Source organism: Amphibalanus amphitrite, unplaced genomic scaffold (genome assembly GCF_019059575.1).
Source record: "Amphibalanus amphitrite isolate SeventyFive unplaced genomic scaffold, NRLGWU_Aamphi_draft 000079F_arrow, whole genome shotgun sequence".
Classification (NCBI taxonomy): domain Eukaryota; kingdom Metazoa; phylum Arthropoda; class Thecostraca; order Balanomorpha; family Balanidae; genus Amphibalanus; species Amphibalanus amphitrite.
This window is the reverse complement of record NW_024881575.1, coordinates 469,383-494,220: the sequence shown is the minus strand read 5'-3', so window position 1 is coordinate 494,220 and position 24,838 is coordinate 469,383. Positions and strand designations below refer to the sequence as shown.

The 24,838-nt window shown below is 52.1% G+C and overlaps 1 protein-coding gene across 3 annotated transcripts in view; it reads left to right on the top strand.

Annotated features, from left to right (window-relative positions):
• Positions 1-24,838, top strand: part of LOC122379515 (CLIP-associating protein 1-like) — a 44,383-nt gene that overhangs the window by 8,627 nt on the left and 10,918 nt on the right. For 2 of the 3 annotated variants that reach the window (XM_043361789.1, XM_043361788.1), the window contains exons 7-16: positions 1,288-1,370; positions 10,556-10,596; positions 13,591-13,684; positions 16,550-16,704; positions 17,485-17,594; positions 18,109-18,235; positions 18,797-19,050; positions 20,965-21,092; positions 21,611-21,733; positions 21,945-22,076. In XM_043361789.1, coding sequence (XP_043217724.1) covers positions 1,288-1,370; positions 10,556-10,596; positions 13,591-13,684; positions 16,550-16,704; positions 17,485-17,594; positions 18,109-18,235; positions 18,797-19,050; positions 20,965-21,092; positions 21,611-21,733; positions 21,945-22,076 — 1,247 coding nt within the window. Of the gene's footprint in view, positions 1-1,287; positions 1,371-5,307; positions 5,957-10,555; positions 10,597-13,590; positions 13,685-16,549; positions 16,705-17,484; positions 17,595-18,108; positions 18,236-18,796; positions 19,051-20,964; positions 21,093-21,610; positions 21,734-21,944; positions 22,077-24,838 lie in introns of those variants that run through there. The other variant, XM_043361790.1, reaches the window with a different exon arrangement.

The window sequence follows — 24,838 nt, the reverse complement described above, 5'->3', positions numbered from 1 at the left end:
CCCGTTGCACAGTATGTGACGCGTCTGACCCCTGAGCTCCTCTCCAACTCAACCACGTGGACCCGGGAGCTGCTTCACCCCGCAAACTAATTGCCTGACTTTAACCCGCGCACCGACGGGGGGGGGGGCGGATATCCGCCCCCCCCCCCTGAGGTTTTTCGCGAATAGCGGGAAAACCGGCGCCGCGAAATTTGGTATGACTATTCCCTTATCAATTTTACACATGGTGTGCAAGTTTGAACCTCCTACCTTTCAAGGTCAGGTCACCAGGTCACTTTGAATGACCCAACCTCAAGTCACTTTTTTGCAACTTTGTCACCGTGCCAGAGCTACAGTAGATGTCGGAGGCCTTTGAAAGTCGCAGGATGTTATTAGGTCGTTAGTAGCTACAATTTGTATATCTCGGAATTTTGATATCGGTGACCTAAGGTCAGGTCAATTTCGCGACCTCCCCATTATAAGTCAATGGGGGAAAAATCAACTCCCTGTTTTTACCACTAAAACGGGTCGGAATGGCCCCATATACCATACATGACTTCATACACGATCAACCTTCACTACCTTGAGGTCTGTTTTGCTGTTGGGCAGCTGTGAGGTCATGTGACGTCATCAAAGGTCACCAAAGGTTTTTGGCCAATAACTCCGTACAGGAACAAGATACAGACGCGTGGATGGTCTCATTGTGTTCAGCTCGTCAAGACGCATCGAATGATATACATGATGACCTCGAGGTCACGTGACCTGAGGTCAACCTTTGACCTTGACCTTTCGAGGTCAACATATATATCATTCGATGCGGATTGACAAGAGGATCACGATGATGCCCTTAGTTTGTTCCTATCTTGACTAATTCGAAAGTTATTCGAGAAAAACTCTCCATATTTAGCGCCGCCATTTTGACTTTTTCGACCCCTGTGACGTCATCTTTGACCTGACCTGAAAATGACCTTAGTAAAAATTGTAGATCTTGACCGTGCGTATCCGATGCCGTTTACCGCTTGTCGCTATCTTGCTTCGTTCTCGAGATCTCAGGGGGGGGGGGGCGGTCATCCGCCCCCCCCGTCGGTACTAAGTTGGCGCAGACCCCCGTCGGTGCGCGGGTTAAAATCACCTCCGGCTGACCCCTGTGACCAGTCAGACCCTTGAACCGGACCCTCTCTGACCCTGTGCCCTCTCTGACCCCTGTGCCCTCTCTGACCCCTGTGCCCTCTCTGACCCCTGTGCCCTCTCTGACCCCTGTCCTCTCTGACCCCTGTCCTCCCTCTGATCTCGCTGATCTTTCCGCAGACTGCCGGCTCTGATGGCGGCGTTTGACGCGGTGCGCGATTCCGGGGCCGGACCGCCGACGTCCCGAGGTGCCGTCACACCAGGTAGGTCAGCCTCTGCTGGGAATGGTGGCCAGGGACTGATAGCCCCCGTTCCTCGCCTGGAACCGGTTGCCGGTAGATTTGAACGCGTCGGGGATTCGAAAACAAGCTTAGTAAGGCAATATTGCAACCGGAAGGCGGGGCTTGGTTTTGTCTTGTTGGGTTAGGCTCTTTCGGTCTGACGAGACCATAGCAGAGCCAGAAGGATGATACGAATTAGGGGGAGACATTGGTCTAGGCGGCCACCCTAGTGACCCGTCGGGGCTTAGCCCATCCCGAGTGGGAAGGCCACCCAGCCCCCTGACACTGCACCCGGCTAAGGGTCTGATCCTAGAGGAGCTTCCCGCATGCCGCATGGGATAAAGTTTTCCGTCCAGCCCGGAACAGGGTTGAGGCGTGGAAGAAAAGGATTGGACTGTCCTGAGGATGGAAATGACGGAACGGAGAGATACTTGGCTGCAACTCAGTGCGAGCGAGTGCGAACAAGGGGCATGTTGAAATGTAGTTGTGACGCATATGGTCTTGAGTGTTCGGGACGTACCGCCATCTACATCACCACACTGACTTCACCTGCTGACCGATAGGTGTCGGTAGCTGTGCCGTTTTACAGCACGCTCCTTGACGCTCGCATGGTAACAGAATCTTATTTAATCCTGGATATGCTATCTGATGGTCGTATTCCCAGAGCTGCGTCCTTTCATGCATTATGAAACTGCTTCATTTGAAGTGGGCCTGGTTCCTGACTATCATGGCCGCTGTATGTTGTGTTGGCGGCCGGTACCTGGTTAGGTTAGGACTACAGTCAAAGTGTCAAAGTAGGTGATATCTAGCCGGAGTCTGAGCTGCTTTTGGGACTGCTGTTCCACACCGCTTCTGTTTGTCCTCAGCGCAGTGTCACTGCTGCGTATGCAACTGCTATAATACCCTCAATTGCCTAAAGCTTTGCCTGTGAATGCCTGCACGGTAACTAATGCCTGTAGCTTCTCCCGTGCATACGTGCGTCACAGTTGGGAGGATGCTGGACATGCGCACGTACAAAGGCCATTTATGCATCTAGAAAAGAGAAAAATGGCTGGACTGAATGACTTCAAAGCTGTCAGCCCATTATTGACCGGTTATTTGGTTGTCCCGCATATTTCAATTCGGGGGTCTCACTATGCATAGTGTGCAATGCGCATGAACCCGTGCAGGTCTCACTATAACACTCGCTCGTTCGTCATCCTTATTTTGGCACCTGGCGAAAGAGGGTTTCATTAGACTCTAAGAGGACCGTATCGCTATTCACTGCTATGTGTCGTGTTAGGCAACTTTCGCGATATGTTAACAGCTTATGGGATATGATAACTTTTGGTCTAAACGCATACCGAATGGGGGCGCAGGCGAAGTGGTCGGATTCAATGATAAGTCCATGATTCCGCAGAACAAGCTCTGCTTACTGAGATCTGTAACCACCCATTTTACTTTTCGGATTGTGGAAGTATTTTGAAAATATTCATACAAGATTAACAATTGTGGAAGCATAGGAATCGACTCAAACGTTGCCATGCCGCAAATCCTTTTCCCGCAATGTCACTTTTGCACCTTCTCATCCTTATCCGATACATTTTTTTTTCTAAAGGGGTGACCAGTTTCAAGAACATTACACCATGCACATCCTCTAATCAAAGACGCCGTATATTTTTACTCCGTAAGCTTTCGTTTTTTTTTGCGCTAAAACGCCATAATTTCTTCCTTCATGTCCAGGAAAGATGTAACTTTCCGATGTGTTAGTGACGGGTTACGATGTCTTTACAACCAGAATAGCGACCCGCTAATATACTCTGATAATTCACAATCATCCCAATGTCCTCGTTCTGCCAGTAATCTGAAACATAACCGTGTTCCTTCTATGTATTATAATCGGTGGCAAGATGGCCATGCCGTTCAGATGGGCATCTGGCTTGTATGAGCGGCTGCTGACCTCATCTTTTATATAAGGACTCTCGGGTTTGGCCAGCTAACGTAAGCGGAAGTCAGTCTGCTCCACTTGGGCCATTTCTTTGCGAGGATCACTTGCTACTGATTTGACTGTATGACTTCCGGAAGTGATTAGAGCCAAGTCCCTCAGTAGGAAACTGTACGCGAAACAGCCATCCCGGTACTCTGTCGATAGTACAGGGTGTCTCAAAAGTTCGTTCACACATTTCCCATGCCAATAAAGCATATAAGAACCAGCCAAAAGTATAAGGTTTTGGTGTCTGTGTGTACACTAGAAAAATATGCATGCTTTGACAACTGATTAAGAAGGTTGGAAACCAACCCCTTTGCTGCATCTCCAAAAATATTTGCCCATACCGATTTTTGTTGCTCCGTCAGCTGCCGGAGGCTGATAAAAGGTTACCAGCTTTCAAGCTCTTGCAGGGGAATCCCCTGCAGTTTCTGCGTCGGATTTAGTTTTGACTAGCTCCCCGGCAACATCTGATTTTCCCTGAAAGCCGACGGCTTGCATCGACACCATTCTTGAGTATTTTGTAGGCATTCTCTGGCGCTAACTCCTTCATGAATGACTGGCGCCGACATCCCAAGCGCCATTTTCCTTTTCAAAACGACCCCAGTCCTGAACAAACGGGAAGTGCCAGGAGTAAATTTTTCGCATCATATGGTAGCAGAATGTGTCGGACGTCTGTTTCTCAGACACATTGTGCAAATTTTGCAAATTCCAAGCGCTCGTCATTCCCCTTGCCAAGACCTTCGCTCGGTTGCGGAATGTTTTCCTCGGGAGATGTTCTGCTTTGTAAACGGCCCAAACCTGTCCATCGTGTGGTTTTATCGGGATTTTGTGTTTAAAAGAAAATTATTCGCTGCAGATCTGCCTCTTGAAACTTCGTTACATAAAATTTTACAATAACTGACACTTTTGGAGGGTCAGGTGTCCTTGGCATTGACGATTTTTGTGTTATTGTCCCCAAAAATTAGCGTTATAGATATTATAAACAATTTTAAATTATAATTTGTCTTTATTTTACGATGACCTGCACTTTTTGAAAATGGGTAACCTCTGTCTGTGACCTTCTTGCCAGTTTTCAATAGTTATGACCGCATTTTCAGCTGCTTTCCGGAACACGAGTCTGCTGTCGTGCGAGGGTCGTTCAAAACGCCGTTAGTCTCGCATGGTTTCGTCCTTCAAAAATTTTAGCCACCGTTTTTATGAGATGATCATCATGTTGCACTCATCCTCGCCGACACTTAACCATGTGTCATTTCCGACTTAACCATTCCCATTACTCCTGAAACAGAGAGTTTCACAACATACCCGACTTTGCAACCTACATTTTCGTGCCTGACCCATGGTCAGAGGTGAACCCTTTTTGTGAGCTCATGAAGGGTCGAATGCACTTGAAAACAATGAGACTGCTTGAGGAAGGTTGTCACCAATGCCCATGCAAAATTTCGACTGTTAATTTCTTGTTGATTCAGAATTATTGACAAAAAAACATGGCTGGTACCTGTGAACGAACTTTTGAGACACCCTGTAGACTTTAGAGAGTGTCAAACCCGTCACACACTCAGAGCCAGTGGGCCCCCCAACTCAGGTCCAGGAACGGGACCAACACCAACACATCTTGCATCAATAAGCAACATACTGAGTCCAATGAGTCCAACACCCGTCCTACGGACCTCCAACACAGGCTGACGCCATACCCGTCCAACATACAAAGTTCACCAGGCCCCGCACCAAGCTGCTGCTCGAACTTCGAGCTCGAACTCTAGTTTCCGCGAAACTTGCAAGTGGCATCGACCACGGGCCGTGGTCACTGTCACAGAGCGCGGCTGGCGGTCCGTGTGACGGCGTGACGCTACTGTGGGCGGCCGGTGTGACGTCACGCTGAGGGGCGGGCCGCTGGGTGTGACGCTGCTGTCGGCCGTCGTCGGTCGTCGGCCGGTCAGTCGGCTGTGGACCGTCAGCTGAGCGGGAGGTGCCGTGGGAGCGCCGCGCTCGATACGTGACGGGCCGGCGCGCCGGGCGGCTGCCGCTGCCGTTAGGTGGACGTGCTGCCGTGTTCTCCGGCGGATCGGCGCCGTGTGAGAGCCGCCACTCGTCTCCGCTCCGAGCCGCGGCGGTCGGTGGCCAGTGGTCAGTGTCTGTGAGCGGTATCGACCGGCCGTGACCGACTGACGGCAGGTCACTTCCAGCCGGGACGGACCGCTCTCCCGTCTGAGACGGACTGCCGAGCGGCCTCCAGTCCGCAGTCCGCAGTCCTCCGCGCGCCACCCGCAGCATCCGCAGTCCGCCGCCGATCAATACCAAGGTGTGTCGCCGGCCGCCGGAGCGGAGCGGCCCGACATGCCCGGCCAGCCGGACCCGGAGGCCGCCAACGGCGACGAGGGTGTCGTCATGGACGAGCCGGCCCCGGAGGAGGCGGCGGAGTCCTCCGACCCGGCCTCCAAACCCTCCGCCGTGCCCCGGCGGGCGAGCAGCGCCGCGCGGGAGCACCGCGGCCCCAGCGCGCTCTGGGACGAGGACCAGGAGTGGATCCTCATCTTTGACCGGCTGCTGAACGAGCCGGGAGGACGCCGAGGACGCCAGGCGGCCGCCGGCGGGGGAGGAAGTAAGTGAGGTTACTACGAGGAGCATGGCGAGAGCGTGTCCCGTGCTGGCTGGGCTATGAGAAAACACGGGAATGACAGGTAAAGTTTCAAGTGACTGGTTGTTACGGCTGTCAGTCTGAGGATGCCGGATGTAGGGGGTTATGTTTTGGATCTTTCCATGGCCATTTATTTTACAATTTTGGTCATCGTCTTTCCCCGGTCCGCACATACGAGTATGTAATGCTGACTGGTGGTCTAAGCCGTACGTTTATGGCCGTTATCCCTGACTTTTGCTCCTGGGCGGTATGCACACAGTTATGCTCGCAGTCCTGGCCATGGTCCCTGGCCCGTATACACACAGTCCTGTCACCGTCCTTGGACCCAACAGTATGTACTCTGCGTGCACTGGCTGTCCGCCGCCACTGCACGGCCAAGGTCAGGCTGATAGGAGGCGAACAGACCGCGTCTCAGACGCAGTTCCCTGTGCTCTCACATATGTACAGAAGCCGTAGGTGTGGTGGGTGTGCCAGGGCGCGGTGGCTTAGAGAGAGAATGGTGTTCAATATTCATTACTGTCGGACGTCGGTACTTGGTGGTGGGGGCACAAAATGACACGCCTAGCGACTGTGTCAGCGACGCATCCTACCGGTGTCTCGGTGTCACATACCTAACCATGTGTCAGTCACACACCTAACCATGTGTCACTGATACACTTTGCCATGTGTCAGTGACACACCTTACCATTGCAGCAATGTCACTCTTGTGAACTTTGTCAGTGACACCTCACGTCTCTTGGGACCGAAAAGACGAGCGTCTCATTTATATACACTGCAGCGCACGGTGGCGTGACTTGTCTTTCTGTTCGCCGTGTGTCAGAATGGCACATCATTCTTCAGAATACTTGAGACGAGGCGTTAGTACAACAGACTTTTGCAAACAGAGTCCCGTCGAGAAACTAAGGAAGGCGCACACTTCAGCAGATACGGTGAACACCAAGTGTCACCGCACTTCACGGGTCACTCTGGGTTCAGACCACCTACCTCCCCAGAGCACACAAAGCAGTGCATATAGACAATAGACGTAACACCATGGCAGTTGAGGCAGATTCTACAAGGGACAGACTGTCTGCAAGCACTCAGACCGGAAGAGCCCAGAAAGGCCGCTTTCCGGGGCGGAGCACCGAACTCTAATGGTGCTGGGCACTAATGGTCGGCGAAAGCCTGCTAACCAGCACGGCAGGAAGGCTACCAATCAGCACAGCAGAACGTCTTTTGGTATACTCTGGGCACTGGGCAGGACCATCGCTAACCACAAAGGGCCGTGCTGAAATATCGCTCAGATCAAGGAGACCGCTCACATGTCGCTGGTCGTTAATCCTATCGGCGAGCTATCCTATCCTATGTTGACATCAGGCCGATACGATTCCAAATAATAAAAACGTCACTTACATCCGAGGCAAACAGGCCTTATATCCAGTTCCCTGCTCCGCTAAGCTGCCGGACTACGAGTAGATAGCGTAGCGACGAGGACCACTGACCATATCCTGAGCTGGAGTATAAAGCGGTCTCTGCTTACCAGAAGTTTTTTTTTTTCTAATATTTGTTTCCCTTCAGAAGCGTCAGCGACACACCTTCCCAAGTTCCCAGTTTCTCATTGTCCCTTCGAGTTTACCGAATACCACGCCGAGCTGGATAGTGGATAACCAGGGCATTACCTCCCCCTGAATTTCTCCCTCCAGCGCTCGGCCCTTTGCTGCCTTCGGCCTGTCTGCCGGCCGCGGCCGTCCGTGGTGCAGGCACAGCCCCAGTCGACCCCGCTCAGTGCCGTCCGGTGCAGACAGCGGTCAGCTGGGTGTTTGTTTACATTTCTGTCCCTCCCTCCGGCCGGCCGTCTGATCTGGTCTGGTCTGTCCGCTCCGGGTCAGCCCCCAGAGGACAGAGGACATCGCCGGCTGACCGCACACGGACTGAGGTGGTGCACATCCCTGAGCCGATACGAACACTGTCATGTTTTTTTTTCTGCTGAAAAGATTGCTACTTTTATTTGGTCATTTTAGTAGCTTATACATTCATTATTATTTTTTAGAATTCAGGAACCACAACGGTGTTGTTGAATGCAGCTACGTGTCAAACGATTGATAACTAAATCGAACTTTTTCAATGCACTGTGTCACATTAGCTGACCTGACGACGCTAGACATGACGAAACTCTGTGGAAGCGATGGACCAAGGAGAGCCATCTCCGACATGTCCTATATCCCTTAGTAGGGCAGATATTAGGTATAAACAATCGATGGCGGTCGCTTCCATCTCGACTGGCTCTGCACCGAAACGGGACCTTTGGTTTCGTCCAGAGCCGCCGCACAGTGCACATCTGCATTGCTGAGATTGGCCAGAGGCCGCCTTCAAAGCTCTAAGCAGAACAGAAGTCACTTTAACATTTTGAAGGAGGGATTTTTTTTAACGATAAGAGCAGCATATTGATATGATCGGCCGATACCGCGTCCTCGTCGGGCCCTGAATATTTGAACTCTGCACTTCCTAAAGCCTTTAAGCGAGTGGTTCTTGAGGAGTCGGCTGGCTCTCGAGCCGTCAGCTGGCGTCTGAGTCGTCAGCTGATCTTGAGCTGGGCCGTATCGACCACGCTGGGCAGAGCCATCCGCCCTGTGTCCGCCGGCGAGCCTGAACAGGGAGCGCGGTTTGGGATGGGAGAGGCGTGGGTCAGGTCAGATGGAAGACTGGGGGCTGGGTTAGGTCAGACAGGGGAGCTGCGGGTCGGGTCAGGGAAATGGGAGACGCTAAGGTCAGGCAGGTCAGGTCAGAGACCACCTCCTCCGTCCGATTCCGGTACGGTGGAGCAGGGACGGCCGCCGGGCCGGGCCGAGGCGACACGTGTCCCTGATCGGGGCTGCCGGACCCGCCGCTCTGTCACACGGGTCAGGGTTGACAGCCCTGTCAGAGCTGCTCCGGGTGACGTCATATGTGATAGGTGACGGCTGTCATGCTAGGCGTACTTGCCAAAGTGCTCTGCGCCCGATCGTCCGGAACCACCCGCGGCCATAGAGCGACACCACAACCGAACATTGTACTTACATACCTTAGGCTAGATACATGATCAAATTATAATCACCGTCCCATGCTTCTATCCTCAGGATACGGAAATCCTTCTCCTCCACGCCGCAACCGCCCTCCGGGCTGGACAGGCAACTTCATCTCATGCGGGCTGCTCCCTTGGAGCGGCACCGCTGCTCCCGAGGGAGCGCACCCCGTAGCCGGGTGCAGTGAGTACCTTGGGGCTGGGTGGCCTGTCCTTCGGGATGGGCTCAGCACCGGTTACTCACTAGGGTGCCTGCCCAGACCAATGTCTCCCCCTACATCCTATCATCCTCCCGGCTCTAAAATGGTCTAATTGGACCGAAAGGGCCTAACCCAACAAAACAAAACAAGCAAATTATAATCAATTATAGTATACTTCACTTCAATTGTTCTCAAGTCCCAGTGTAATAAGCATGGCATTTGGTGTTTTGTGGTTGCCCAAACTTCGGGAACCGTGCTACATTCCTGAACAATCACTGTTGCCCGCGTGCTTCATGCATGCATTCATGCATTCATTCATTCATTCATTCATTCATTCATTCATTCATTCATTCATTCATTCATTCATTCATTCATTCAATCATTCATTTATTCACTCATTCATTCATTCATTCATTCATTCATCAGTCCAATCGCTGGTTCGCTCGCACACTCTTTCATTGTTTATTTTGCCAGCACAAACAATGTACAAAACAAAATAAACCAGGGGTGGTCCAAAAGCAAATGCTGGAACATATACCAAAGAATAGCCAAACGAACCCAGCAGCAGCGAGTGTCGCCCTCGTTAATGCGCGCAACGTTGAGCCAGCCAGCAAAACATACCACACGCCTTGACAAAGGGGCGACTAACGGTTGCAGAAATGGTGTAGCTCTGTAGGCAGTAAGGCACCTTCTTGGACCTGGTAGTGTACCAAATGACCTGTGTCGCCGCGATGCACCCAAGCCCATATCGTCCTTCGTAATCAACGCTGAGAGATTGGGAATGATCCAACACAGTGAGTTATGTTTAGCGGATGGTTCAGCGTTTAGAGAGCTCTCCGTAGTGAGCTCAGCGCTTCATAGCTCGGTGGGCTCTGTGAGAAGTATGCTTTGTTGATGACCTAGTTTATACATGACAGTAGACTTTTGTTATCGATCCGTTATCCATCACCACAATCTGCGCAGTGTGACAGGTCTGTGTTATCTGTATATACCCGTAGATAGGTGTTCCGTGTGTGACGGTGTCCGTCCCTGCCCGCAGGTGTCCGGTCTCTGTTATCCGTACCCGTAGATAGGTGTTCCGTGTGTGACGGTGTCCGTCCCTGCCCGCAGGTGTCCGGTCTCTGTTATCCGTACCCGTAGCTAGGTGTTCCGTGTGTGACGGTGTCCGTCCCTGCCCGCAGGTGTCCGGTCTCTGTAATATGTACCCGTAGATAGGTGTCCGGTGTGTGACGGTGTCCGTCCCTGCCCGCAGGTGTCCGGTCTCTGTTATATGTACCCGTAGATAGGTGTTCGGTGTGTGACGGTGTCCTTCCCTGCCCGCAGGTGTCCGGAAAGAATCGACCGATGAGGTGGACAGAGTGGCGGTAAGTGAACCACCTAACTGGACTTGGAGAGCTCTCTTCTCCTTTAAGTGGAAATATGAGAACACCCGTGGCCCTGGCCGTCCGCGGGCATTATTGAATTCAGGGACAAAGTGACCACTGACCAGCCTCTCTCCGAGCACTCGTGTGAAAACTAAAATTGAGCGGTAGATGCTTCCTGCTACTGACCACCGAATTTCCTAATTTTCTTGCAAGTCACTAGATCTAACATTGTCGTCGTGCTTTCGCATTTCCACAAGTCCTAGGAGAAGGTGTTCTCTTTTTCAAATTGCATTGACCACGATTAGCAGTCTTAGTCTAGTCGCTGCACTGCACTACTCTGTACTCACTACATAACCGATATCGTCGTCCGTTTACATACACTCGAAGCACCACTTTGCAACCCCTTTAGCTGTCTGGCGAACTGAATATGGATGTAACTGGTTATCTTATCTTGTTTACTGCGGCCAAACACTCCTGTGTTATCGATTTTATCATCATTCCCTGTTGTCTCTCCGAGCCAGGGTACAGATAACCCGAGTACAGTCGGCGCTGTGCTTGAGATTATCCCCTTTCATCGGCTCACTTGATAAACTATTGGCCTTCTTGGCTGACTTTTTGTACTAACCTGGGCATTGTTTGCCATTGATGGCATTTGGCTCGGTGTCCACTTGGAGTTTTGATTGTAGAAATACTAATAAGTCGTAAAAGCAGCAACTGCTCCCTAATTTTGCGGTGAGCGGAAATCACTGATGTGTGAAAACGCAGTTTTGAACGACTGGATTTTGACTTCAACACAAAGAACCTTCAGAAGTCTTTCATTGAGTTTTTCGTCTTGTTTGAGGGAGAGGGTGAATGGATTGCACAGACAGAACGATATTGAGAGAATCCTTGGAGGGAACTTGGGGATCTTGGAGAATCCGTGAAGGAATTCTGGGGTCTCTAAGCACTGTCACGATTTCCATCGAAGCTGCTTTGTCACGGTGCGGCGGCAGCTGGTGTCCGCCCACCCCGCCGACCGGTGTCTGTTGACACACGGCGGACGTCGAACTGGCCGGTACCGCTCTCTGTGTGTTGTACCGTCGGCCGGTACCGCTCTCTGGGTTATACCGTCGGCCGGTACCGCTCTCTGTGTGTTGTACCGTCGGCCGGTACCGCTCTCTCTGTGCTGTACCGTCGGCCGGTACCGCTCTCTCTGTGCTGTACCGTCGGCCGGTACCGCTCTCTGTGTTGTACCGTCGGCCGGTACCGCTCTCTGTGTTGTACCGTCGGCCGGTACCGCTCTCTGTGTTGTACCGTCGGCCGGTACCGCTCTCTGTGTGCTGTACCGACGGCCGGTACCGCTCTCTCTGTGTTGTACCGTCGGCCGGTACCGCTGTCTGTGCTGTACCGTCGGCCGGTACCGCTCTCTGTGTTCTACGGTCGGCCGTCACGGTCACGGTTAGCGGAGCTGGGACGGAACGGACGGCCCGGAGGTCGGGACAAGGCCGCCGCCGACCCGGCACGGATCGGTGGGCGGCGCTCCGTACAGCTAGCGGGTCGCTGTCCCATACGGCACACGGCGCGGCGCGCAAGACTACCAGCGGGCAGCTGTCATGACACAAGTTCTCTGTTCTCTCTGTGTTTGAGGGCCAATGTCCCATACCTACTGCACGGGTCTCATCACATAGCGTGTGCGTTCCTTTGTCCTCTTGGACCTGGGAGCAACTTTCCCATCGTCCCAGGATGCACGGGGCCATCTATTTCTATATTATATTATATTATATTATATTGTATTATATCGCACTCTGTATTATATCGGGCACACAGTTCTCTGTTTCACTGACCAGTCGGTGCACACTGCACACTGCACAGTGCACCGCCCCAGCTAGAGATAGCGGGCCTACATGCAGGAATCAGGATATGCTCCTTCCTTCCCTCCTATCTCCCTCCCTCTTGCATCAACAGTGATTCTGAGTTACTCGAATGCCTACCCGGTGAAGTATCTTTTGTAGTGTTATAGCTGCGGTCTCTGGGCGCTCCGCGCTGCTTCGTTCTAACCGCCGCCGTTCGGGGCGTGTCCCGCCTCCGCGCCGGTCATGGGCGCCGCACCGGTCCCAGGGCCAGACTGTGGCCGCCAGCAGTCAGAGCGCTCCATCGCTCCGGGTGAACGGACACTCCTGAAATATTGGCCAGACGAGGAACGGAGAGACAGTGCCACAGGCGTGTGGCGAGTTCACGTTAGCGGTGCAATCATTGTGATTAGAACATCATGACTAATGGTGAGACCGTATTGACTGATGACGAAGCCTCTACGATTGATGGAACCATAGTGACTAATTCCTAATGATGGGACGACCGAGGCTGTAGGGATTCGTTATCGATGTTGAATGTGCCGCCCCACGTCTGTATGCGTCCAGACCCGCCAGCCTGTCGGGTATGGAGCGCAGTAAGACTGCAGCGCCCGACTCCAGTCCAGTTCGCGGCGGTCGGTCGGCGTCAATCAAACCCGGTCAGCCGGCGGCTTCCGTCTGTTTGTTGGTGGCCGCCAGAGCCGCTCTGCCGCCCGGGGCTGGATGTCATCCGCCAGAGACCGACCTTGAACCGAGCCCACTGTGGGCTGCTGAGGGTGCTCCCTGTGCCTCTGTCCTCCGCACAGTGTGTGCTGTGTCCGGGGGAAAGGCATTTCGATAACGGGCTTAGGCCTGATTACCATGGCTTTTGTAACCATGCTGATTGTATTGATGGGCTTCACACTTTGAGTATCTAATCAATAGAGCTGATAGGCGTTGACCTAGCATGTTGCGGCGCAAGCTGTTGTGTTGTGTCTGTGTGTTAGCTTCAACTAGGTGTTAGGTGAATGGTAACTTCAAAAGTAGTACCGACTGAAAACCTGAATGATAAGAATTAGCCAAGGCTCGGATATCCCGAAAATTAGTGCCAGTCAAACCAGTCAGTTTGCCGTTCACGGAAGTACGGGGCTCTGCCGTGCTGACGCCTCGTTTCGTTCCGTTCCAGGTCTCGGCCACCTCGGCGGCGCGGTCCACTGGGATACCGACCGTGCGGCGCTCTCTGACGCAGAAGACGAGCAACGGCGCGGTGCACTCCGGAGGTGGGTTGGGACCGATACTGACACTGTCACTGTCCCCGATCTCTGTCTCCGTCTCTGTCTGTCTGTTTCCCATCCGTTATTTCTGGGTCCGTCTCTGTATCTGTCTCTGTCTCTGTTTCTGTATTTGTATCTGTCTGCCTCCGTCTCTGTCTCCGTCCCCATCCCCGTCTCTGACTCTGTCTCCGTCCACTTTCCCGTCTCCATCCCATTCTCCGTCTATCCCCATCCATGTCCCCTTTTCCGCCTTTCCGATCCCGAAACTCCGCATCACTCCTATACCTGCCCCCGATAAACTTCAGTTTTAAAAGCTGTTATGCCGCTTTTGTATAGTAAAATGTCGTATAATCTTGCCCTCCAACGATAACGTGTGTCACTCTTACGTGGGAAAAGAAACTTACCTCATGGCAGCGGTCCGCTAAAAACAATTTGAGCCATCGTCATATATGAACAAAGTGACACCGAAAAAATGATAAAGTAAAAGTGGTGGTTTATTTCGTCACTGCTACTTCATATCAGGATGGCTAAGCCGGGATAAGAACGCGGTTATTTTGAATAACTAGGCATATGCAAAATTTTTCACAGGAAGGGGTGTGCAATGTGCATTCTGCAAGGCCTTCCGGCAGCTTATGACATCTGCTTTTTTATCACGCGAACCCAGCGAGGAAATAAGGATTTAGCCGCCTTTAACGCAGGGTGGGTCAAACTGCATATGCGTCTGACGTGTTGGTAGCAACAGAGCTGGACGTGACGATGCCAGTGTCGTGTTTCAGGTCAGGTGGGGCCAGTTACGGATATGGTAATCAGTTACAGAAAAACGGTCAATGTTATTCGCTGATCTGCATATGCGACACTGCATGTGTCAAGCCTAACAATTCGGTGGACTATCGATTTTTCCGCTTAACGCGGCACTTCCTGAAAGGGCTGCAGTGAAAGAGGTGGTGGGACAGTCTGTGACTGTAGTAAGTTGTCGATGGCTGCATAAATCTACTGATCCACTCTCCACTGATAATTCAGGTGGTCATACCCTGCCAAAATTATATGTGCATTGACCTCTGAGCAGTTTGTTGAAGTCCGTCGGTAGTTACTGGGGCCTTGCGGACCGGGTGAGTCACCTCCCCCTCCCCCTCCCCGGTCAGTGAGGGAGGGCCCGACGGACGGACGGACTGCGGTCGATGGGGAGGGGCGGGGTCGCACCGGCCGCGCCCCATCCGTGAAAGGTGCGATCTGTCAGTGTCATTGACACCGACCACACCCAAACCTAGCGAGGCACGGATCGTGCGAGCTGGTGGTGGCTTACGTATGGTCTTGGACTGTTGTTTAAGCAAACTGGGTTTTAGTGATGTCACCAAAAACGTCATGGTCTTGAGCCTTCTGAAGTGGTCTTGCCGGGGCTCCGTGAATTACGCCAACTGAACGCTGCACAAGGCTTATTTTATTTGGTACTAGGATCGCTGTGAAGATTTTTGTCTTTGTAAACGGTCGCTATAGGCATGATGTAAGAATGGAGATGAAAATTGATATTTTACAATTCATAGCCTTTAAACTATGAACTGGTATTTCCCGTGCTATATTTGCTATTTCATTAGTCTCTGCTGTTCAGGCATGATCTGATCCGGTCTCTCATCTTCAGATCTGACCGGACCCAACCCTGACCTCAGATCTGACCTGGTCCGTCCCCGTTCTCCATGCCTGACCTCGGCGAGCGACTTTAGCGAGTGTCATTTGAGCGAACGTCATTTGAGCGAACCATTTTCAGCGACTGGCAACTTAGCGAATATCAAATTGAGCGATTATCAAATATAGCGATTGTCAATTTAAGCGAAAGCTATGTTTCAGCGACATCTATTTCGTCGACTACAGTTTGAGCGACTGTCATTTCAGCGAAGCACTTCATCGTCCCGTAACGGTGTATTTTTTCTTTTTTCTTTTGCGAGCGTACGTACAACGAATGTTTCCGGAACTTTTCATGGTTATCCGGAACTGGATGGCGGATGTCACGTGCAAAGTTCAGACATTAAGCTCCAAATTTAATGCCACATTTCTCAAAAATTTCAGCGGTTCGATTTCACCCCCCCCCCCCCTGCTGTTTGCCAATCAATAATGATGACCAGATTCATATTGCTTGTGCTGTTTTTCGCGAAATTCCCCCGCTTGAGTTTGGATCAGTTCCCCATGTCCCCAAATTTGTTCTTGCCCTAAGCAACTTACGAATTTTCAGATATTTGGGTGAGGTCCCTGAAACATAGACTGGATCCCCCTGTGCCATCCCTCGAGTTTATAATTGGTCCTTGGCATTCCTTCCATCGTCCTATCTCTCACGTTCCACATTTCCAGATCAAGGCTGCAGAATGAGGCCAAATATTTTTGTGGTTTCCAAGCTTAAAAAGCAAATTTTTAATTTGCCGCGCACAGCTTGAAGCATGACACATACCAAGCGGGTATTCCAAGGGCAAGACTTCCCGAAAAGTAGCAAATGATTGACTTCCGTCGCGTTCGGTTTCACTGTAACTGTGTTCGCTCAATTGGTCCCCCATTGACCTCCATATATTCGCTCAATCTGGTTTCGCTGATTCTGGTCCTCGCTTAAGTTGATAATCGCTGTGATTGAATTCGCCGACTTGGCAATCGCTGAAATAGTCAATCGCTTAAATTGATAATCGCTGAAAAGGCTTCGCTCAAATGTCGTTCGCTGAAATGACGCTCGCTCAGGTGTCGCAGAACCGCCTGACCTATCCTGACCCTGACCATCCGATATTACCTGACCCTGACCCTGAGGCCTGAACTCTTACCTCTGACCCTGCGATCGGAGCTGACCCGACCCCGACCCTGAGCTCTGACCTGACCCGACCCGTCCATGACTGGCAGGCGCCGGCGCCATCGACGAGGCCACGTTCATCGCGTCGTTCGAGCAGGTGCCACGGCTACAGATCTTCTCTCCCAAGGAGCTCGAGGACACGATGACGCGCCTGCGGGAGACGCTGAGCCAGCCGTCGGCCGACTGGGACTCGCGCACTGAGGCGGTGAGCGAACGGCGGTCACCTGGGACGGTCGGCGAGCGTGACTCTCTTAGATCTTCTCTCAGATAACTCGCGCTGGATCCATAACGGTAGCATATTTTCCTTTATCCGTGCAGCCAACTTCCCCTTGACTTTCCTTTCTTAAGCATAACACGAAAATAAGTAAGTAATTACAGACGTATTTAAAATCTCTGTTATGGGCGCAAAATGACCTCGCAGTCGGCGCGCCCCTAACCCCCAATAAACAAACAAACAAACGGTCGGCGAGCCGCGGACGCTGTCCAGTCGGCGGTGTCTAGTTCTGCTGATTGTCAGTGTCAGTAGCGGCCCACTGTCCTTTCCGCTGGTATTTTGTGGTCTCCGATGGTTTGCACCGTATGTACAGATGGCCACGGATTCCAAGAAGTATTTGAATATAGCCGCTGCTGACGCTTATATGATATATCTCATCCCCTAGCACTATCTCTCGGTGCCGTGACTGACCCACAATTTTCCAAGGTGTTCTCTTTATTCATCCTAGTAGTCGGTGGTGAGGATAATCGGTGTCACTGTCATGTATGTGTCATACCTATACAGTGCAGCGCAGGTGGTCGCCCGTGGTTACGGCACTGACTTTGTCAACGGTGACCTCTGATAGCAGCATCACTGACCGTGCCGTCCCCTTTGCCGCAGCTGAGAGAGCTGAGAGGTGTGCTGGTGGCACTGACAGTAAATGACGTCCCGTGTTGACGGGCTAACCACTAACCTCTGTAACCAGTGACGGTGCCATCCCCTCGCCCGCAGCTGAGGAAGCTGAGAGGCGTGCTGGTGGCCGGCGGAGCCGACTTTGACGAGCTGTACCGGCACCTGCGACTCATGGAGCCGGCGCTGCAGCTCTCCGTCCAGGACCTCAGGTGAGCTAACCATAGCTCAGGTGAGCTAACAATTAGCTCACCATCCAGGACCTCAGCTGAGCTAACACTGGCTCACCGTCCAGGACCTCAGGTGAGCTAATACTGGCTCAGCGACCGGGACCTGGGGTGAGCGGACACTGGCTCATTGTTCAGGACCTCTTGTGAGCAAAAAAAAAAAAAAAAACTGGCTTACCGAGACCTAAGACTAAGACTGGCTCATGGTCCAAGATCTTAGCTGAGCCAACACATGCCGGCCAAGTTCCTTGCTGCTGCTGAATATTGTCACCTGTCAGTCAGCGAGCGATGTCAGGCTGCTGCAACGTCGATGCAACGATCATGCAACGATCATGCAGCGATCTTCAGATCTTCTGTGTACTTCTCAGTTTCTGGTGTATCTGCTATGTGTATAAGAACATGTTGAATAACTGTGCCGCTCTACAGGTCCCGGCCGGCGCGGTGGGAGATGGTTTACTTGACCTAACCTGAGCTGACCTGACCTGACGTTCTGCCGCAGGTCTCAGGTGGTGCGCGAGGGCTGCATCACGATCGCCTACCTGTCGCAGCAGCTGGGCTCGCGCGTGGACCACCTGTGTCACTCGCTGCTGCCGGTTCTCATCGAACTGATACCCAACAGTGCCAAGGTACTACCTGAGCTCGAGCCACCGGGCGGCCGCTAGCTGCCCCGTCCCGGCGGCCGGTGACGCTGTTCAAACTACCAACTCTGAGATATAGAGTTGACATCCGTTGTGCAAAGCTAATTTGCTTTAACCCTCAATGGAGTGCTTTGTCATACTGAAACATGGAACGGTGCTTGTTTTAGATAACTTAATGTTAGCTTTAGCTATCATGGTTTGCACTGTGTAAATGACGCTGCTCAAACGCCCTTTCACTACTGTTCTTTCCCTTCCCACCTCCTGCCAGTTTCTGCCTCACCATCCCCGTCACCTCAGCAATCTCCTGTTTCAGTTAGCGTCTCCTTCAGCACATCCCCAACATCTCCGGCTCCCCAGGGTCTTCGTCTACCTTCCCGTGTTTCTGGCAAACCCTACCATGTCTCCGTCTGTCCCCTCACTGTCTCTGTATCTCTACTGTCTCCGTTGTCTCCCCAATGTCTCTCTTATCCTCCCCGTGTATCCGTCTATCTCTTACATGTCTCACGTTTTCCCGTCAGTCCCTCTAAACTCTTCACCTTTCTCTGACAGGTGATGTCGACGTCAGGCGTGGTGGCCATCCGGTTCATCATCCAGCACACGCAGCACGCCCGGCTGATCCCCATCATCACCAGCCAGCTGAGCAGCAAGTCCAGAGAGATCCGGCGCGCCTGCTGCGAGTTCCTCGAGCAGATGATCACCACATGGCCGACGCCGGCCCTCGAGCGACACGTGGCGGCCATTCAGGAGGCGATACGCCGCGGTGTGGCTGACGCGGACAGCGAGGTGCGAGCCACTAGTCGCAGGTACGGCAGGGTGAGGGTCGGGTACAGCGGGGATATGTGGGAGTAGGAGTCAGGAGAGGGTCTGGTGTGCTAGTGGTGGGTCATTGGATATGCTGGTCTGATGTGGTAAGAATTGGCACGAATAAATCAAGGCTCGCATGTGTTGAATTATGACGGGTCCTGCCGCCTGCATATACTTTACATATATTGATCAGACGGCCGACCTAGAGGTCATGCTACAAATAAGCTCGATTTTATCTATATGTTACAGGGAGTTTGAGAAATCCGTGAGTTTGCAAACTCCCTAGTGAGTTTGCAAACTCCCTGACCCATCAGTGACTTTGCAAACTCACTAGGGAGTTTGCAAATTCACTAGGGAGTTTGCAAACTCACTGACCGGTCAGGGAGTTTGAGAATTCCAGAGCGATTGGGCCAAATAAAATCAAATGTGTAAGATGAGGGTGGCATACGTGCCGTCCGTGATGTTAAAACAAAAGCGACTATAGTCTGTTCCATATCAAGCTTGCAGTCGGAGTTTCTTCGGCAGATCGCTCCTCCGCTCAAGAATTTGCGTCTCAAAATGCAAGAGATGTATCTACAGAAATCACGCACTGCCTTCAGCAGGGCACTTCGGCTGCAAACTTGAAACGGAACAGAGTATAGTGGTACGGCCTATATAACCGTCGCACGCTGGCAAAAAGCTTACAGATCCTTCATTGTTTTACCGAAAAAAAATGCTACTCGCGGCTATGTAAAGGGGAGGTTCGGAGCAACGTGCTCCTCCGTTCCGTCGTTTCCATCCTCAGGAATCAGGATACTGAAATCCCTCTCGTCCACGCCGAAACCCCCACTCCGGGCTGGACAGGCACCTTTATCTCATGCGGGCTGCTCCCTTGGAGCGGCACCGCTGCTCCCGAGGGAGCGCACCCCGTAGCCGGGTGCAGAGAGTGCTTGGGGGGCTGGTCGGTCTGTCCATTCGTACGGGCTCAGCCCCGGCGACTCTGCATATAGGGTGTCTGCCCAGACCAATGTCCCCCCTATAATTCCTATCATTCGTCCGACTCTGAAATGGTCTTGTCAGACCGAAAGGGCCTAACCCAACAAAACAAAAACAAACAAGCAGCGTGCGCCAGTCGCAGCTGGGCTGGCTGCCAGCAGCGCCGGCTCTCGATGACACGTCTATGGCGGAGTGGGAATGGGCGTGAATTGATGCGTGTGCCTGTACTTTAGCATAAGTGACCAACAGTGCGCTCTTTCTACTTTGATATATTTAGCCTGACTCTGAAATAGCCACACTTGAGTGGAACGGGTCTAATTGGGACGTGAACTAAATAAATGTATAACTAAATAAAGCGGCGGAACATGCATGGGTAAATCACTGAGCAGTTTAAAATAAAAAGGTATTTATGGTGTGCATATGATCTACGAGCTTTACGAGCTTTACGAGCTCGTATAAGCTTTTTGTCAGCGTGCGAGGCCTTAGAACTAGCCTCCTTTGTTTTAACATCACGGACGGCACGTATGCCACCCACATGCTGCACACTTGTTTTTATTTGGCCCAATCACTCTGCAATTTCTCAAACTCCCTGACCGGTCAGTGAGTTTGCAAACTCCCTAGTGAATTTGTAAACTCCCTAGTGAGTTTGCTAACTCACTGATGAGTCAGGGAGTTTGCAAACTCACTAGGGAGTTTGCAAACTCACGGATTTCTCAAACTCCCTGTAACATATATATTCTTAATGTAAAAGTCGAGCGTCACCAGGACTACTTTTGTCCCCTTGCTGCAAAAGTCAAATATTTGCTGGAGTGTGACGGTCAGAACTCGAGCCGGTGTGTTCTCTCTGCGTTTTTCGAGAACTATGCCAATTGTTTCTGTTTAAGCGCTATTTAGGCACCCCTGGGTCAGTCTGACCGTGCGCGGTGCCTCTCCGACAGGGCGTACTGGGGGTTTGCCGACCACTTCCGGCAGCAGGCTGACTCGCTGCTCAACTCACTGGACCCGCAGCATAAGCGGCTGCTGGCCGGCGCCCGCTCCCAGTCCGGTAGCGCCGGCTCGCTCAACAGTGCGTACTGTGTCACAGGGTGGGCCGGTCACGCTCGGTAGCGGACAGCAGTGCTGTCTGTATTGTTCGCGCGGCGCTATTGATTAGCTGTGTGCGACTGACTTGGTTCACCTGTATGCAATTCGTGGCGTGGTATTCTGCGCGCTGTTTGCAAGATTTTACTTCTTTTTGTTTAGCCTGCTTTCTCTATATTCACGCTTAGGTTGTGTTCTGTTCGTCATTAAGTTCTTAATGCATAAAGATTGATTACTGCTATATTGTATTTCCCTCTTTGCATTAATAAAATCTTTTTTCTTCTGTTCGATTCGTCTTGGAATGGCCAGATTCGTCTTTCAAAGGTTCGTGCGATACACAATATATTGTGACGATTTGGCGCGACTAGTTTGATCTGAGTTGTGTTGTCTAGGCTGTGTCCTATCTGTATCCGGGACCTGGGTTGTCGCTTAGTATGAACTAAAGCTGTTTGCTGGCTGTATATGCTCTGTATCTGAAGCTCCGTGCGTTTCGTCTGTCACCAGCGCCGGGCCGCCGCTCTCGCTCCACCAGTCAGGAGAGCCTGCCGTCGGCCGTGGGACTCAGTCGAACGGGCTCCACCCGGAGGAGCGGGCTGCCGCAGCCGAGCCCCGCGCCGGTGGATAGGGGTGAGTGTAGAGGGACGGGAGAGGAGCGGACTGTCGCAGCCGCCCCATCACCCCCCGCGCCGGTGGACAGCGGCCAAATGGGCAGTGGGGGACCTGGGACATCCTCCCCCTGCGCATATCGATGGATCTGTCGTCTGTGCTGATGTTCTGATACGAGTACGGACTTATCTTTGCGTTCGTCTCATATAAACGTCTCTCTGTTCGTTCTCAGGGAAGTCTCCGGCGCCGCCGGCGTTCCGCTCTACATCTGCCATCGACCTGCAGGCGGCACAGCGGGCCAGTGTGCGCGCCCAGTACGCGGCCGCCCAGCGCGCGCGCGCCGCCGCCGGACCCGGCAGTCTGCGTGAGTACCCGGCCCCTGGAGGATCGCAGACCGGCTACAGAGTCATTCACAGACCACAGACCGGCTACAGACCCAATCACAGACCTTAGACCGGCTATTGACCACAGGCCACAGGCCCTCCCCAGTCGACAGACCCGTCATTAATCGCGGACTTCTCATGACTGTCCACACGGCCCGGTTATATGTAGGCCAAGAACCATAGACCAGCTACAGACCCACAGTAACCAGCAGCGTATTGCGGAGGTCCTATGTCTAACGTCAATTTTAAGCACCGATGTGGTTTTCGCTCAAGGGATTGTGAGTTGTGACCGTCTAACCTTTTGTTACCGTCTCTGTTCCTGTTTCGGTTAAATTATTGTAACCGTCTCTGTGTTTGTGTGTATCTAGTCTGCATCGGGACGTGTTTCGTTCAGTGATGGTCTGTCTGTATATCTACTCGTGTCCCGATTCGTGAGTGATAGTCCGGTCTGGTCTTTCCCCACCGCCGCTGACAACCAACAGACGGAAATGGCCGTCGCTCCTGTGAGTAGTAGGCCTGGTCCAAGACATTTTGTATCTCTGCAGAATGCATGACGGTGTCCCGCAGCTACTCTAGGAATGAGCTACCCAGCAATCCACTGCCGCTACGGGGACCCTCATCTAAATATTTCCCCTATAACCCTTTAGCACGGAATATATAGTCTACAACATGGAATGGACAAGATCGAGATTTCCTGTAACCGCCGAGTTTTTGGCGACCTGATGATTTAGTCGTGCGGATTCGCTGTGGTTACTTCCTTTACGAGGATGAAAGTATAGTTGCCAGACCTATAACTAATAGGGGAAGGTGGAGCATAACGGGGTACCGGGGCAATATGAGAAGGTGCATTTTATTCTAATCAGGTATTGCTGTCTGGAATCACTTCTGACAATTCAAACATCGCTCGTTTGCCGCCCTTTTCCGGTGGACGCCGGCGGGAGACGGCGTTGCTGAGGATGGTGGGTAAGGTTTTTTCATGGTGCTGATGTATTTTTCAACATTCGTTTGGTAACTTCCTAGGTGAAAATCCGTTCGAGTAGGTTTGTCATAGTCAGTGAAAGCAATGACTCCCGTCCTAGCCAACCTTTCGCTGCGATAGAAAGTTGCCGGCTGTTTTGATAAACATGAACGATCCTGCTCCTTCGGGGGAATGTCCTTCGGGGGTTAAAACGGGTTTCCGGTAGAGGCGATATGGGGTGGCGAATTTTACCACATTTTACCACATTTACCCCATTTACGTGCCCAGAAGTGCTTTTTTGTTACAGTTAAAACTAGTTGCCTTTATTGGCCCACTCACGTTTCATAAATGCATTTAGAGGAGGGGTTGTGTTAAACGTTTCAAACGTTGTCATAATGTTTCTTCATTATAAGTAGGTACACAGGCACCGTGTATGTGCCTAATATATATTTTTGCCGAGATAAACTCTTTCATTTTCAGTAGCTTGGATCTTGGTTTAAGCGGCGAGTGCACAGGAACGTGCACCCAGCAGCCTGACACAAGTCCCAGATTTTCACCACGCCTTTTATCGTTTGTCGCAGTCCTCGAATGGAGTCGATGCTGGCGCCGCCACCGACCGTCCACCGCTGCAGCCAGGCGTCGCTCTCCTGAAGAAACTGCATGTGTTCTCCCGCCGTTGCTGGATGGAGGCTGGATATCGCGCGTCGCTTTGAGCAGGGGTCGAACCGGGCGGAAGAGTTTAGCACATCGAGCAGGTCGTTAGGCGCAGCAGGAGAGTAGCAGTCGGGAGTGCAGTGCGCGGGAGCTTGCCGTGGGTCGCATGCAATGTGCTTGCTGCTGCTACTGTCCGGCCCATCACCTGTAGGGCATAGCTGACTTTCATTTTTCAAAGCTGTTTGGCCTGATGTGTTTCTGGCTTAGTTTTGGAGCAGCCCGTGGGAAAGAAGCGCATTCCAGTGCGTAGAGTGTTTCCAAATGACTCCAAGAGGCTACTTCACCGTCTACTTCAATATCGTATTTCATTAATGCATTTCGTATGCATTTGAAGATGTGAGGCACGTCATACAGAGCAGCAACCTCGTGCCCGTCCACGGTGAACAAGCCGGTTTCCGCAGCTCCGAGCAGTCTGTAGGTCGCCTGGTTGTTCTTTGACATGTCACAAGTTGTAGCTAGCACAGTGAATCCCGCTGTTGTTGTTACACGTTGGACACACTGTGTTAACAGCTGCTGCTGCACAACGGCCTTGGTCGTTCCGGAACTCAGAAAGAAACCGATGGGCTGTTTCCAGCGTTTGGTGACACTGACGCCCCGCACCATCATGACCAAGGCGTGGTCGGCGCAGGCATTGACGCGGCAGAGAGAGAGAGAGAGCCATGATCAGTGAAGCCCTCGATGACGTCATCACCCCGCTGGTAGGCCAACCTTGGTTTCAGCTGCATTTCGTCGAACGAAATGATGCACAGCTTGTCCTTGGCACTTGCTCCGGCGAACTTCTCTTTTATGAGAGCCAAGATAGCGTCATGAAAGCTAGGTCGCATCTGTATTTTTTTCCATCTTCCTCCGCAGAGTTCGAGGATGGGGAAGGACGTACCGTTTTTGTAGGAACCGATACGCCCTGGGACCAAGGCCATATATAGTCCTGGGACCCTGGAAGTAGAGCGCGAGTGCTCGCACTTCCTCATCTTCATCAAATTTTAGACGAATTTCATTTAAGTTTAGACCAATGTTAAAACTCTAATGCAATGAATATGTATAAATGCTCCCGTAACAATGTGTGCTAAAAGT